This window comes from Lagenorhynchus albirostris, chromosome 12 (assembly GCF_949774975.1).
Source record: "Lagenorhynchus albirostris chromosome 12, mLagAlb1.1, whole genome shotgun sequence".
NCBI lineage: Eukaryota > Metazoa > Chordata > Mammalia > Artiodactyla > Delphinidae > Lagenorhynchus > Lagenorhynchus albirostris.
The window spans coordinates 9831767-9848290 of NC_083106.1; the positions used below are offsets into that span (position 1 = coordinate 9831767).

The window sequence follows — 16524 nt, forward strand, 5'->3', positions numbered from 1 at the left end:
GGCGGACTCCCAACCACTGTGCCACCAGGGAAGCCCTAAAACTTGAAGCGTTTAATTCCAATAGCTATCTATTAGAATAAATGCTGTAAGGGTTTTCTCAAATTAAATTGGGGGCACAGCCTCAGCTTTTAAGTAATTTTTCAGCACACTATATATTAGACCAGAAGTTTTCGTGTTGTTTTTTTCCTTGCCAAGACATGCATGGTAAATGTATAGCATATCCCATGTTTCACTCCTGGCATACCGGCTAAATCGCCCTTTAAAAAGCTGTTGAGGTGTGAATGAGAGTAATAAACATTATTGGAGACATGATCTTGAATCTATTTTAATATCTAAAAAGTCAATCAGAATGTCCATGTTAGTGACAAATTACTTGTAATACATTTTCCAATTGTCATAACACTCTTTGAGAACTGCTGCCTTGGAGAGTGGTAGTTTCTGATAATATTACAACCCAGCACTGTTGGACACAAACATTGGGACTTAAGGATGCGGTTCTTGGAGCAGTGGGCTCATTGCCTAGGGAGAGCCATTCGTGTCTTAGTCTTTGTGGAGAGCAGCCCCTGGAGTTGTGCAGTACAGAGTGGCCCTGTTTAGAAGGGTAGGTTTGTGGTCCATAATCATGGAAAAATTCTCCCTGGTCAGCGATGAAAGAGGAAAGAGGAGGACTGCAGAGAAGAGGTCCCAGAATTTGGAAAATGCTTCAGAGTAAAGCTGAGTTGCTAGATGGAGACTCAGGTTCCCAGCATGCCCCATCTTCACCAAACTTTTGGGGTTTTAGGTTAGGGGGATGGTTCTGTGGCAATAGCTGTAATTATTATTGTGGAATTCAGTACATTTATTTTATAATGATTTTTGCTTAAATGTACTCAATCCCTAAATCTTTTGTCAAGCACATTTTTAAGCAGGGGAATGTTCTGTTGGCCTGTACTAGAGTATCACTGATAAGACCAGCACTTCTGATCTGCATATCAGCAGTTGAAACAGGTGGAAAAAACTGAAGGTTTTCGTTTACTATCCATATACTACAAATAGTACAAGCTTAAAAACTTTCTATGAGCCGTACTGTTGAAAGCAACTTGAGGCCCTGTTTATAAGTAGGGTATAAGTAAAGACTCTGGGTTTCCATTCCCACAGGTGTAAAATTAAAAAAAAATTTTTTCATTGAAGTGTAGTTGATGTACAATATTATATAAGTAACAGGTATACAATATAATGATTCAAAAATTTTCAAGGTTATACTCCGTTTACAGTTCTAAAATATTGGCCATATACCCTGTGTTGTAGAATATATCCTTGTAGCTTATTTTATACATAATAGTTTGCACCTCTTAATCCCCTACCCTTATGTTGCTCCTCCCCCCTTCCCCCTCCCCAGTGGTAACCACTGGTTTCTATATCTGAGTCTGTTTTCTTTTTTGTTATATTCACTAGGTTGTTGTATTTTTTAGATTCCACATATAAATGATATCATACAGTATTTGTCTTTCTCTGTTGGACTTATTTCACTTAGCATAATACCCTCCAAGTCCATCCATGTTGTTTGCAAATGGCAAAATTTCATTCCTTTTTATGACTGATTAGTATTACATTGTATATATATATACCACATCATGTTTATCCAGTCATCTGTTGATGGACACTTAGGTTGCTTCCATATCTTGGCAGTTATAAATAATGCTGCTGTGAACATTGGCGTGCATGTATCTTTTCGAATTAATGTTTTTGTTTTTTTCAGATATATGCCCAGGAATGGAATTGCTGGGTTATATGATTCTTCTATTTTCAGTTTTTTGAGAAACCGCCATCCTTTCTTCCACAGTGGCTACACCAATTTACATTCTCACCAACAGAGTACAAGGGTTCCCTTTTCTCCGCATCCTCGCCAGCATTTGTTATTTGTGTCCTTTTTGAGGATAGCCATTCTGACAGGGGTGAAGTGATATCTCATTGTAGTTTTGATTTGCATTTCCTTGATGATTAGGGATGTTGAGCATCTTTTCATGTGCCTGTTGGCCATCTGCATGTCCTTTTGAAAAAATGTCTATTCAGTTCTTCTGCCCATTTTTTAATTGGGTTGTTTTAAATTTTGAATTGTATGAGCTGTTAATATTTGTTGGATATTAACCCTGTATCGGTCATATTATTTGCAAATATCTTCTCCCATTCAGTTGGTTGTCTTTTCGTTTTGTTGATGGTTTCCTTTGTTGTACCAAACCTTTTAAGTTTAACTAGGTCTCATTTGTTTATTTTTGCCTTCATTTACTTTGCTTCAGGAGACAGCTATGTCAAAGAATTTTCTGCCTGTGTTTGCCTCTAGGAGTTTTATAGTTTCCAGTCTTACACTTAGGTCTTTAATCCATTTTTAAATTTTTGTGTATGGTGTTAGAGAATGTTCTAATTTCATTCTTTTACTTGTAGCTGTCCAATTTTCCCAGCACCACTTATTGAAGAGGCTGCCTTTTCTCCGCTGTATATTTTTGCCTCCTTTGTTATAGATTAATTGACCATAGGTACATGGGTTTATTTCTGGGCTGTCTGTTCCATTGATCTATGTGTCTGTTTTTGTGTCAGCACCATACTGTTTTAATTACTGTAGCTTTGTAATATAGTCTGAGGACAGGGAGTGCGATTCCTCCAGCTCTGTTCTTCTTTCTCAAGATTGCTTTGGCTATCTGGGATCCTTTGTGTTTCCATACGAATTTTAAAGTTATTTTTTCAAGTTCTGTGAAAAAATACCATGGCTATCTTGATAGGGATTGCATTGAGTCTGTAGGTTGCCTTGTGTAGTATGGTCATTTTAACAATATTAACTCTTCCAACCCATGAACATGGTATATCTTTCTGTCTGTTGGTGTTGTCTTCGGTTTCTTTCGCCATAGTTTTCCAAGTACAGGTCTACCTTCTTAGGTAGGTTTATTCATTGGCATTTTATTCTTTTTGATGCAGTGGTAAATGGGATTGTTTCCTCAATTTCTCTTATAGTTCATTGTTAGTGTACAGAAATGCAACAGATTTCTGTATATTAATTTTGTATCCTGTAACTTTACTAAATTCATTGATGAGTTCTAGTAGTTTTCTGGTGGCATCTGTAGGATTTTTTTTATGTATAGTATCATGTCATCTACAAACAGTGACAGTTTTACTTCTTCCTTTCCGATTTGTATTCTTTTTATTTCTTTTTTCTCTCTGATTGCTGTGGCTAGGACTTCCAGTACTATGTTGAATAAAAGTGGTGAGAGTGGACATCCTTGTCTTGTTCCTGATCTTAGAGGAAATACTGTCAGCTTTTTCCCTGGGGTTTTTTGTTTGATTTTTGTTTTGGCTCTATTTCATTTATTTCTGCTCTGATCTTTATGATTTATTTCCTTCTACTAATTTTGGGTTTTGTTTGTTCTTCTTTCTCTAGTTCCTTTTGGTGTAAGGTTAGATTGTTCATTTGATACTTTTCTTGTTTCCTAAGGTAAGCTATATCACTATAAACTTCCCTCTTAGAACTACATTTGCTGCATCCCATAGGTTTTGGATCATTGTGTTTTAGTATTCATTTGTGTCTAGGTATTTTTTAATTTACTTTTGATTTCTTCAGTGATCCATTGGTTGTTTAGTGTTTGGTTGTTTAGTAGTATATCGTTTAGCCTCCATGTGTTTTTGTTTTCTGCAGTTTTTGTAGTTGATTTCTAGTATCATAGTGTTCATATTGGAAAAGATGATTGACATCATTTCAACTTTCTTAAATTTACCAGGGCTTGTTTTGTGGAAACGTGATCTATCCCGATCCATGTGCACTTTAAAGGAATATGTATTCTGCTGCTTTTGGATGGAATGTTCTGTGTATATCAATTAAGTTCATCTGGTCTAATGTATCATTTAAGGCTAGTGTTTCCTTATTGATTTTCTGTCTAGATGATCTGTCCATTGATGTAAATGGGGTGTTAAAGTCCCCTACTATCATTGTGTTACTCTCAGTTTCTCCCTTTATGTCCGTTAATATTTGCTTTATGTGTTTAAGTGCTCCTATGTTGGGTGCATATATATTTACAATTGTTATATCTTTTTCTTGGACTGATCCCTTGATCATTATGCAGTGCCCTTGTTTCTTGTAACAGCCTTTATTTCAAAGTCTATTTTGTCTGATATAAGTATTGCTACCTTGGTTTTCTTTTGATTTCTATTTGCATGGAATATCTTTTTTCATCCCCCCACCTTCAGTCTGTGTGTCTTCAGATCTCGTGTAGGCAGCACATATATGGGTCTTGTTTTTGTATCCATTCAGGCACTCTGTTTTTTAATTGGAACACTTCCATTTACATTTAAGGTAATTATTGATATGTACTTTTGACATTTTGTCAATTATTTGGAAGTTGTTTTTGTAAGTCATCAAGTCACAAAAGAACAAAAGGGAAAAAAAAAGACCATCTTTAGTGTTATATTTGGATTCCTTTTTGTGTATGTGTATATCTATTATAGATAATTTGGTTTTTGGTTACCATGAGGTTTTTATATAGTGAGATACATATATATACAGTTTTATATATATATATATGTATATATATAGTTTTATATATATATGAATTACATATATATTTAAGTTGCTGAGCTCTTAATTTCAAATGCATTTTAATAACCCTGCATTTCTACTCTCCTCCCCTCACAATTACTGTTTTTGATATAATATTTTACATCTAATTGTTTTGTGTGTCCCTTAACTGCTTATTGTGAATATAGATGATTTTACTACTATTGTTTTTTAACCTTCCTACTAGCTTTGTGTGTGGATGACTTCCTATCTTTACGGTGTGTTTGCCTTTTTACTATTGAGCTTTTCAGTTTGTAATTTTCATGTTTCTAGTTATGGCATTTTCTTTTTTGCTTAGAAAAGTTACTTTAACATTTCCTGTAAAACTGGTTTGGTGGTGCTGAACTCTTAGCTTTTGCTTGTCTGTAAAGCTTTTGATCTATCAAATCTACACAAGAGTCTTGCTGGGTAGAGTATTCTTGGTTGTAGGTTTTTCCCTTTCATCACTTTAAATATATGGTGTCACTCTTTTCTGGCCTGCAGAGTTTCTGCTGAAAAGTCAGCTGATAGCCTTATGGGAGTTCCCTTGTATGTTATTTGTTGCTTTTCCCTTGCTGTTTTTAATATTCTCTCCTTACCTTTAATTTTTGCCATTTTAATTGTGTGTCTTGGTGTGTTTCTCTTTGGGTTAATCCTATGGGACTCTCTGGATGTCTATGGCTGTTTACTTTCCCAGCTCAGGGAAGTTCTCAGCTATTAGGTCTTCAAATATGTTCTCAGCCCCTTTCTCTCTCTTTTCCTTCAGGGACCCCTATAATGTGAATATTAGTGTGTGACCGGGGGATTTTTGCAGAAACCAATGCCTGTGGCCAGCCATTTTTATTTTGGCTGGCCAAAAAGTAATTGTTATTATTTCACTAACACTTTGCCGGTTATTACATTCAGTAGTTAAACCTGACACACCTGTAAAGTCTTCTAATTTTCATGAAATGCTGTCTTCAATCCACTCTTTTGTAGTAGCAAAGGAGCATTCTCCAGCACCATGAGTTCTATTTTCACTTTCTGTATCAGAATCAATCACTAAGGTTTTTTGTCTTTATTTGGTCTTATATTCACATCATCTGAATCAGAACTGTCTTCTGAAGAGCTATCATCTGCTGAGACACCAGTCAACATATGTTGCTCAAAGTATCTGCATAAAATTCACCAAAAAATTTTTCTTCACTCAAAATTTCATGATGCATCATTTTTGAAAATTTTACATTTGTAATATACACAGGTTGGCACAAAAACCTAACGGAGCAAAATGTAAATAACAACAATCATAAGTTGTATAATGAACCCTTGATCAATTTTAAGCTCTAACAGCTTCACACAGTGAGGTTAATTGTATCACTCTCTAAAAACATACTGATAACGTCTCTGGTCAGAGACGTTAAACTGCCTTCATTTCTTTTCATTCTTTTTTGTGTTCAGCATCAGTCATTTCCACTATGTCTTTTCTGTCTTCCAGCTCACTGATCTGTTCCTCTATATCATTCAGTCAACTGTTGATTCCTTCTAGTATATTTTTCATTTCAGTTATTGTAGTCTTCATCTCTGGTTGTTCTTTATTTTCTAACTCTTTGTTAAAAACTGCTGACTTCTTGCTCTGTGCATCCGTTCTTCTCCCGAGTTCTTTGTTCACCTTCACGATCACTACCCTGAACACTTTCTTGGGTAGACTGCCCGTCTCCATTCTTCTGGGGTTTTACCTTGTTCCTTTGTCTGGAGCATGTTCCTCTGTCACCTCATTTTGCCTGTTTTTTGTTTTGTTTTGTTGTTTTAATGTATATGGTAGGTTAGTTACGTTTCCAGACCTTGGAGAAGTGGCCTTCTGTAGGAGACACCCTGTGTCCCAGCAACACAATTCCCTCTTATCACCCAAGCCGTATGCTCTAGGAGTTCCCCCTATGGTTGGTCCTTCTCTTGTGACAGGCTGACTGTGTGGGTGGTCTGGTAGGTTTGGTTGGCCCCCAGTCCAGTTGGGTGCCAGACCCTGCCTTGTGCGGAAGCTGCCGACTGCCGGTTGACAGGGCCGGGTCACGAGGCAGCTGACTGCAGAACCTCAGGGGGCCCTGGGGCTAGTGCTGGCTCACTGGTGTGTGGCGTCAGGGTACAGAAGATTCTGGGGCTGTTGTCTGCCCCCTGGTGGATGAAGCCAGGTCCTGGCGTTAGTGCTAGACTCATGGCAGGCAGAGCCTGGTCCTGGAGGCTGGTGACAGGGCCCAAGGGTCTTAGAGCTGGTGTCAGATGGCTGGTTGGGTGGGGGTTGTTCCTGACACAGTTGGGTACAGGGTCCAGGGTGTCCCAAAGCTTGTGTTGGCCTGCTGGTGGGGAGGCTGGTCCAGAGGCTAGAGTAGGCTTCCTGGAGGGCTGGGGCAGGCCCAGGAGATTCTGGAGCTGGTGCCTTCCCACTGGTAGGTGGGGCTGGGTCTTGGACCCTGTGGTGGACAGGGCCATGTCTAAAGGCAGCTGGGCTCACGAGGTCTTAAGGCAGCTGTCTGCTGATGGGTGGGGCTGTGTCCCCAACCCAGTTAGTTGCTTGGCCTGAGGCATCCCAGCACTGGGTCAGGTCTTGGCACTAATGAGCTAGAGGGAGGACTCCACAATGGCACCCACCAGCACCAGTGTCCAAGTGGTGAGCTGCAGTTGCCTCCTGCCTCTCCAGGAGACTCTGCAAGACCGGCAGGTAGGTCTGGCCCAGGCTCCTACCAAATTACTGCCTTTGTCCTGGATCCCAGAACATGCGCGATGTTGTGTGTGCCCTTTAAGAGTGAAGTCTCTATTTCCCTAGTCCTCTGGGACTCCTGAAATTAAGCCCCACTAACATTTAAAGCCAAATTCTCTGGGGGCTCGTCTTCCCAGTGCAGGACCCCCCAGGCTAGGGAGCCCGACATGGGCCTCAGAACTCTCACTTCTGTGGGAGAACCTATGCAATGTAATTATTCTCTAGTCTGTGGGTCACCCACTTGGGGATGTGGGACTTAACTGTATTACCAGGCCACCATTCCTACCCGTCTCCTTCTGGTTCCTTCTTTACGTCTTTTGTTGTAGAAGATCTTTTCTGGTAGGTTCTGATCTTTTCGTCCATGGTGGTTTTGCACTTAGTTGTGGTTTTGGTGTGCTTGTGAGAGGAGGTGAGCTCAAGGTCCTTCTTCTCTGCCATGTTGACTGAACTCCTCCACAGCTGGAAAGTTAAAGAGGACTAAATGGCGTTCTTTATCCCACTTGTCTCCCTTCCTTCCCCTTGCTCTGAAGCCTGTCTGTTCCTAGCTGGCTATTTTTCAGATATGATTCCTTCTAGTGGTTCAGTTACTCACTTATGACCCTGGGAAACAAGTAAATGATACTTAGGAAATTAGAGGAAAGAAAAAAAATGGGGCCAAGAGGAGGAACTGGGAACACCAGCCCCCGTGCTGAAGTGGAGCAGCCACTCGGCACTCTCCCACCCAGGCCTCATCGGAGTGTCCCAGCCTCTGCCTTCTCAGCGACGGACCTTGTTCCAGATTCCTGAGAAGGTGCGATGGTAAATGATTCTGTTCATGCCCTGGCTGTCTGATACCCCACTGGAAAACTCTGTCATTAGGCTCAGTTGTAACAGGTGTTCAACCAGAAAGGTGAAGGGAAGGAACCAAGCAGCTCGTTGCAGATCCTGGCCAGAGATGTCTTTCAACTGAGAAAGCCCATGCAAGATTCTTCCAGGGGGGCACTCTTGGGATTCTGGACAAAGCAGTTCTTTTTGTTGGCCACCCTAGACATTTAGCACCACCCCACGTCCCCACACACCCCTATGCAAACAGTAATCCCCTGCGATTGTGACAGCCAAACTGTCAGGAGTCTCTACTCGAGAACTGCTATTTAGAACTACATTTCCAGTCAGGGATACAGTACTGCCTGTAGTTGAAAACCTTTCATCACACTACAAACTAGAGAGCTGCATGGAAGAGGGAGTTAGGGAGAGACACACATGTCGTGGATGTGTGTGTGTGTGTGTGTGTGTGTGTGTGTGTGTGTGTGTGTGTGTGTGTGTGTGTGTGTGTGTGTGTGTGTGTGTGTGTGTGTGTGTGTGTGTGTGTGTGTGTGTGTGTGTGTGTGTGTGTGTGTGTGTGTGTGTCTTCAAGACTGGTGTCTGAGACCCAAACAAAGAGATGGTGGGCATGGACCTCCTCCAGACTACATATGATGGATAACCTTCTATGTCTTCCAGTATCAGAATATTTAAACCAAAATGATATAACTATAAATTAATGCTTTTGACAAACATACCACAATACTTCTATCCATATGAGCTTTGTTCTTGGAACACAGAACATTTTGATGATGCTGTAGTGACACGAGCTAATATATGCTGAGTACTGCCAGTGCTGTGCTTAATGTACATTATCTCACTTAATCCTCACAGCTCTGTAAGCAGGTAATTATCTCCCTTCTGCACACATGGAAACTACCCCTTAGAATAAGCAGATTTCCCAAGCAGTGGAGTTGGGCTTTGAACAGAGAGGTGTACCTGATACCAGAGTCTGTGCTAAGATGGTGCTACAATGACTGGAACAAATGACTAGGAATTTACAAGTCCCAACAGGATGCACCACCTGAATTTGGAAACACTACAAGGATTCAGCTTCAAGTTGAAATAAGTAAGCATCAAGATAAAAAAAGAAAATACTAGCCGACTCTCAAAAATCACTCCAAGAATGACTCACGTTTTGCTGTGAGTTCAGGGTGCTTCGCAATCTGACTGAGGAGATCTGTGTCCTTGGGAAATAATGGCTGGGATGTGGCTGATGAGAACGCTGCAGTGCTGGGCTGTAGCGCTTCTGAAATACTACCTTCAGAACAGGACCATCTCAGTGAAAAGAATGAAGCAAGAGTGTGGATCTAGTATTATCTAAGGTAAAGATTATCCACCTCCCATAAATTAGTGTTCCCCTTGCTCAGGGCGCTGCGCACTTAGGTGGAGCTAACACTGCATGTCTGGATCTTCCAACCTCCTGCTCTGACTCTCGGATTCCAAACCACCCTCTGCTGATAAAAACATTCTACTCTATCTGCCATTGATTCCTTCTTTATTTACCCCCTACTAAGTTACTTCTCCCCACTCCTTCCCTCTGGCCCCCAAATTCTTTAAGTTTGAATGGCTTCAGTATGTTTATTTAGATAGAAATCCCATTCTCAGCTGCATCTTTACATATGAAAGCCAACAACACATACCATTCTCCTGGTAGGAAATAAACGTCATTGAGGGCTGACGATTTAGAGCATGTTGCCTTCCAGATTTAGAGTGGAGTTCTATGTTATTTAAGGCCCAATAGACTTATACTTGGAAAAAGACAAGAGGTATGTCTCATTGTCTTTCAAGGCAGCGAGAACAGTCTTTACCTTTTGTTGGTCTTCCTTCGCCCGGTATCCACAGCAATGATGTATCAGTCGGTCAGCAACGGGGTACGTCTCTCATTGCTTTGGCTCTTTTCCCCATCTTTTAACATCTGATGACTGATTTTTTTTCATCTTTCAGATAAAAGACTTTCGAAGTAAAATGCAATCAATATTTCCAGCAATTCCCAAGAACTCTGAATCGGCTGTTGAATGGGAGGAAGCATTGAAATCCAAATGAGATGAGCATGGTGGGTGAAGTCCAGAACGATTGTTACAGGAAAAGCTGGCTTTGGAGATGTCACAACAGCAAAGGGACTCGACGGATTTCTCCTCAGGAACACATGCAGATTGTTGAGTGAACCTGTGGGATGGATGGCATTCAGTGTCCCCATAGGAGGCTGACAGTCATTTCTGTGTGCTGTACTTTATTACAACTGATTTGGTTATGTTCATATGGGGGTGGGGGGTGTTGGAGGGAGGGCAAAGTTTTCCTAAAGTTAGGAAGACTATTTAAAAATAATTATATGGGTACCTTCTCTATGTGGAGGAAATCCCAGGGGAAATACTTCTATGACTGTAACAGTTGAAACCAAGTTTTTTACCTGAAAAACAAAATTATAACGTATGATGGAAAATCTTTATAAACAGACTCCTAACAGCAGTAGTACCTCTAAGTCTAATTAAATAAGTTTCAGCAGCCTTTCTTGTCCGTATGTGGCTGTCAGAACTCGGAGGACTTGCTCCTGTTAGGCAGACTCCAAAGTGACGGGTCATTGGGTGAATCCTGTCCATCAGGCAGTGGGTGTGGCTCTCTTGTCCTGAACACAGTCTTTGATTTGTATATGCCAGTCATTTACCTGACAGCCTCACCTTAGGCCCTGTAAATTCTTAGACAAGAAGCCAGTAACAGATTATGATAACTTGAAAGGATAATGTGAAAATAACGATATTATGGGTATAAAATGTACTTTTTTGACAAGTTGGTTCTGGGTCCCGAAACACTGACTGACAGTTTATAGCTTTATTTCAGTTGTCAATATAAAAATAGTCCAATTATCACCTAGCTTAACAAATATTTTTAACCAAAAAGATACCTGAGAACTGAGTCTCAGGTAAATTAAAATTTTAAGAAAAGTATTTTAACATGTCAGTATGACCAGAAAATTAACCTCTGGTTGAGTATCATTGTGCATTTTCTTTATAATTGCTTAGGCTCTAATTAACAATCAGTTTTAAAAAGTACATTTGAAATTGATCTGTTAAAATGAAACCTTTTAGTTTTAAGAAAAAAATTTAAATGAAATGTCAACTGCCTAATGTAACATTTTTCTCTGGACTGTGTTACCCTGTTAAAATTGCTGTATTGTTAATTAAACAGGTGTAATCAGCACCTGGGATTCCTATGTAACCTGTTTAAAATCCAAGACTAAAAGAAAAGGATTGTGAAATTTATCTCAGGGTATGTGGAGTAGCAAAATAACTTCACCCACCTTTCATTTTTAACTAAATCTCTGCTAATAAAATAGCTCTAGTCTTTGAATGCAATGAAGGAAGGAAATCGGGAGGAAAACTGAACAGGTTTTTGTCCCTATTATGAGTCTGAGCCTAGGTGGGTGGTGGGTGTGCCACCACCCACCTGGAAGCCTAAAGGAAGGAATGTTTGAGTGCATGTTTGTGTGACATGCCTAAGGTTTACAAAACCCTTCCCATATGCGTCTGTTGTCCTTAAGGGATGGGGGGTGGGGGGACGGACACGACGACTCCCATAATAATGATGGTGAATCACCTGCTGAGGAAAGGTTGATGGGGACAGATTCCCTAGAACCGGTACCAAGCATAGGCTCCAGTTGCATTTTAAAAGCCAAAATGAAGTAACAAAGATGAAAGTTAAAAGAAAAACAAGCAATATGACTGACTAAAGTGATTTTTTTCTACAGTCAGAACTCAGATATCAGAAGATGTCATTTTGTCTATTCGAATCTTTTATACCAGAGGCATATTGTTAAACTGGTTAATGGAAAGGAAAAGTGTTTAACAGATAATGTTACTCTTTATGTGAAGTACCATCTGTGTACTGAGTTCTGAACGTTCCTGGATATGGAAGAGGGGAAATGTTATGGAATCTCAAGTTTGCCTCCTTCTCTGTCTTCGTCTTGGGTAGAGCATGACAAACACAATCACATTTATCTCCTGGACCATAAAGAGTTTTAATCACCCTATCAACCAGGATGACATTTTTCACAGACTTAAAAAGGAACAGAGCAGACATCATCTTGCCATAAGCAGTCCATTTCATGGAGGCTGAGCACTAGAAATTGTTTAGAGGGTGGGCAGCACGCCGTTCCCACTTCACGCGTAAGCCGCCATTAAGGCGGCTCCCATAAGAACGCCGCTTACACTGGCTCAGCGTTAAGCTTTAGAGTCTCGGCGCCAAGCTGTTGGAGAAAGCAGCGTGGAGTATATAGAGAGACCGTGGTGGGCAGGGGGCGACTTCCAGGGCCTCAGGATTCATTCAAGGGGAAGAACAAACGCCTATTCTGGTAGGTTCTTGCTGCCCTGTAAAAACGTATCCATGAGGGGAAAAAAAAAAAAAAAACGTATCCATGGGCGGCTGCTGCTTTCAGACTTAAGAAAATACAGTTTCTGAACAAACTGGGAATGAAAAATAGGGCACAAGACGCCCTGCGGCCTGTCTCTACAAGAAACAAGGATCCTAATGACGGGAGAGACAGCGAGCCGCTGCCCAGGCCCCGCAGAGCCGAGGTGTGACCGCAGGTGACCCTCCCTCCATCGCACTGACACAGGCTGACGCTGGAAAAAAAACCTGCCTCAGCTGCTCGGTCCAAAGGGGGCACCTCATCACCTCGCTTGTCGTACATTCTGCTTAGTCTCACGGATAGTGTGGGACTCAGCTTGCAAATTAATCCTTGTAACCGAAGAGGAACGTAAAAGAAATGAAGGGGGGGTGGGGAAAGCCCATGGGGACAAAGGTAATTAAAATCCACTGAATTTAGCAATTTCACTTGGGGCAAAATTTAATCTCTCCTAGGTTTTGTTCTGTATCTTCTTTAAAACAAACATTTAAGTACAAATGAAAATCAGCCAGGGAAAATATAAAATTTCTCCAAATCGTTAAATTTCTCATGAAAGTTAGCAAAATACACACTTTTATGGAACTTTATCAAGTGCAAGTGAGATGTTTTTCCTTTCTGCCGAGTCACTGAGTTATATGTCAAGGATCTGGGTTTCTGTGTTGGTGTTATCAGGATTAATTATCAAAAGCTGAGCTTTTGTGAGTCTAGAAGAGGAAAGGAAGCATCTCCCGCAAGCAGTGACATTAATCTTGTAACAATGAGTGAGGCTGTTAGCAGATTTTGTCTGACGGCAGACTACTCAGTTTTGGAGAAAATTATAGTAGCACAGTTATCAAGAAGTACGCAGAGTTCAACTTTTCTGCCCAAGTACTAGTGGAGTGATTCAGGACCTTAATTTATATTTCTTACATAAGCTAGGTGAGGCCTTTTGCCTTTGGTGAGGCAAGATCACTTACTAAAAAAGAAAACAAAACCATGGTAAAAAACAAAAAAAACAAGATTCCGTATAAACGTTAATGACAGAAGGGTACGAGCCAGTCTTAATGGACTCCCGTAAGAATCTAAATTAGGCAAACCAAGGAAGCTTGGCACATTTATAGAACACCTTCTACTTGCTTACCTGAAAACGCTCCAGAAATTCATCCTCACACTGCCCCTGATGTCCCGGGCTTAGAGTGGGAGTGTAGGTCTGCAGCCCAACAGAAAACACCACAGGACACAGCCAGGGGGCGGCCTGGAACTCCAGCACGAGGGCCCGCTGCCTGCAAAAAGCAAGTGGACAAAGCTGAGCATAAAAGCTTGCATTTGACGCTCTCTACGGAGCTGTGCTAAGCTCTGCAGAGTCCCTTGGCTCTGCCAACCGGGGTGATGGGAGGGTGTTTATTTTTACTTTATTACTACTGGTTGTCTTCTCCAACTGTCCCTGTTGGAGGCTCTGTTTCCCTTCGCTTCCTACTGTGAGCGAAGCCCAAAAGGTGGACATTCTCATCTGGACGGGCTGGGCACTTACCAGGGGCGGACGGTCACGGGCCCCGTCACCGCCACCTCCTTTACCTGTATCCTTCCACCTCCCTTCAGTCCGCAGTGGCCACAGCTAGCTACACATCCTTCAGCTGGGACAGAGTTTACAGAACTAAGAAAATGCTAGTAGTCAATCTCACGCAAAGCTAAAATAAGACCTTGTTAAAAAATAAGAACGATTGAGGAAACCCTTTCCTCTGAGCTTGCTCTTACGCCAGCCCTGGTTCTCTTTTCATAGATTCTTATTACGCACGACTGTAGTACAGTATCTGTGGAAACAGCACTTTATCAAGTCTTCCAACTCCCTGTTTAAAGGGAGACTTTTCTTCGACATAGTAAGTGATGAGACAGGCTCTCCTATGGTGGCCAAGAACGCAGGGAGACGGGTTCCCTGAGACTTATTCAGGCTCCTGCAGAGCTGGAGGTGGACGGCACTTCAGCCTGCAGGATGGGGCTCCGACCCAACAAATCCCAGTTTTCCCTGTGCCTCTTCAATTCCCGTGGTGTCCAAATTTGACGTCTCTGATATGTCTACGAATACTGAGTTGGGGGTGGAATCCAGATTCTTCTCAGGAGTGCATTTGCTTTAACTTTTCAATACTACTGAAGGAGCATGGAAGGGCTGGGTTAAAACACAGGGTCAGGTGATGCCTTAGAGAAACACCTGCATCCCTGACAGGGAAGCAGATATTCATCCTTGTGTAGTTTCTTCAGGTTCAGGATTAAGCCCTTAGTAAATATAGGGAGGGAGGGAAGGAGGAAGTGAGAGAAAGAGGGAGAAAGGAAAAGGAGATGGGAGGGAATGGGAAGGGATGGAGAGAAAGAAGGAAGGAAGGGAGGAAAGGGAGGGGGAGGGAGGGCAGAGGGAGGACCAGATGGAGAAGGGAGAGAAGAAAGTGGGGGCAGGGGCTTCCTCACTGGGAAGAGGGTCCACAAGTCCAGGACCACACATCCAGCTCCTGGAGAAACTGACACTTGCCTTCTCATCCATGCAGACCACATCTACCTCAGCCACCAACACACGGGAGAATAAAAGCACATCAGAATGATAAAAATTAGTTTCTGAAGTGAGCCCTGGGCCCCTGCTGGGGTTTCTAACTCCCAGTCCTATGACTAGATAGTCCAAAAATTTAAAGCAAGATCCTAATGCATTCACCAACTCTGAGTTGCCAAGCAGGAACAGAGAAGATCTGGAAGAACAAGTATTACTCAGGGTGACCTCATGTCTGGCCAATTCTCGCTGTGTAGCACCTGGTCAGGGACCCAGAGGTATGAATGGGAAGCATTCTCCCTGAAAACAAATGACCTCAAAAAAAAAAAAAAATCCCTGCCACTTCTCACTTCACTTTAGAAACCTCACTCTCTTCCCATTTGTTGGCAATGCCTTCTAGAAATAAGGCTCCTTCCTCCTCTCTGGGGTGGAGTTTTATTTTGTAGCCAGAGCCCCTGAGTTGAAGTTCTCAGCGCTGAGAGCAGGAAGGGCACAGAACACCTTGGGCTCGGTCACCCGGGCGCAGCGCTGTTCACTGAAGAAATCAGGCAGAGACCAACCCACCACCCACATCCCTGTGGACCTAATATGCCCTGGAAGGAAGCCCAATAATTCTACCTAATCTACCCAATTTGTGCCTTTGATGTAAGCTTCGGCAGTACATCTGACTCTTTGGCTAGTCGCTAAATCATTTTGAGCACACGGTAATTACCCAGCATGACAAAGGCGCGGGTCGGCTGGTTTTCCTGGGCTGTGTGTGCCGGGAGGGGCAGGAGTTATTAGAAAAGTTCGGGCCGGCGGGTTAATATCATCCCTTCCGATCCATGTGTAATGCCACACCCCGTGCCTGGGCTTTAAGGACTGAAATTAAAAACAGCTCTCTCGAATACACGACGGGCTGACAGTCTTAACGGCCCTGAACTGTCCTGACCGGGGGCAATGACTATCCTCTGTGGCTCCAAACTTCTAAATCACCCGCTCACAGTAGCTGCTCAGCAGCCCAAGAGCTGCGCCGACCACGTCACATCCAGTGGTGGTCAGTGACACGGCGGGCCAGAGACAGCGCCTTCTCTAGACGGCAGCATCCCTGAGCTAAGTGGCGTCCCGGGAGGTGGGGAGCTCTGAGTGCCGCGTGTGTTTGGTCTGCCCCGGAAAGCATTCCTCAAATCACCTGGCAACTAACTTCAGGTGCATCCGCTAAACACGAAGCGCCTCCAGTTCAGCAGCAGCCGTTGCTGCGGGGCAGCCCACGCGCTCCCCCTGAGCCGCCCCCTCCTCTCCATGTCCCTCTCTGCTTTCTTCCGTGGTGGCCAGAAGATGCCGGCACACCGCCCTCTCGGCCTCGGTCTTCTGACTCGCCTACACTTTCTCCAGCTGCTTGTCTTCCGATCCTCCTCCAACACCTGGAGAAGCAAGATCCTGTTCCTAAGCAGAGGAGCATCTAGGCAAACCTGGGGGACGTCCTCCCACTCTCCTGGCTG

At 42.7% G+C, this 16524-nt stretch overlaps 1 protein-coding gene across 1 annotated transcript in view; it reads left to right on the forward strand.

The window, feature by feature from the left end:
* TMEM242 (transmembrane protein 242) overlaps positions 1 to 10636 on the forward strand; it is a 44975-nt gene extending 34339 nt beyond the window's left edge. Inside the window, exon 4 of the mRNA XM_060167835.1 lies at positions 10077 to 10636. Coding sequence (XP_060023818.1) covers positions 10077 to 10175 — 99 coding nt within the window. The 3' untranslated portion in view covers positions 10176 to 10636. The remainder of the gene's footprint in view (positions 1 to 10076) is intronic.
* The last annotated feature ends 5888 nt before the right edge of the window (positions 10637 to 16524 follow it).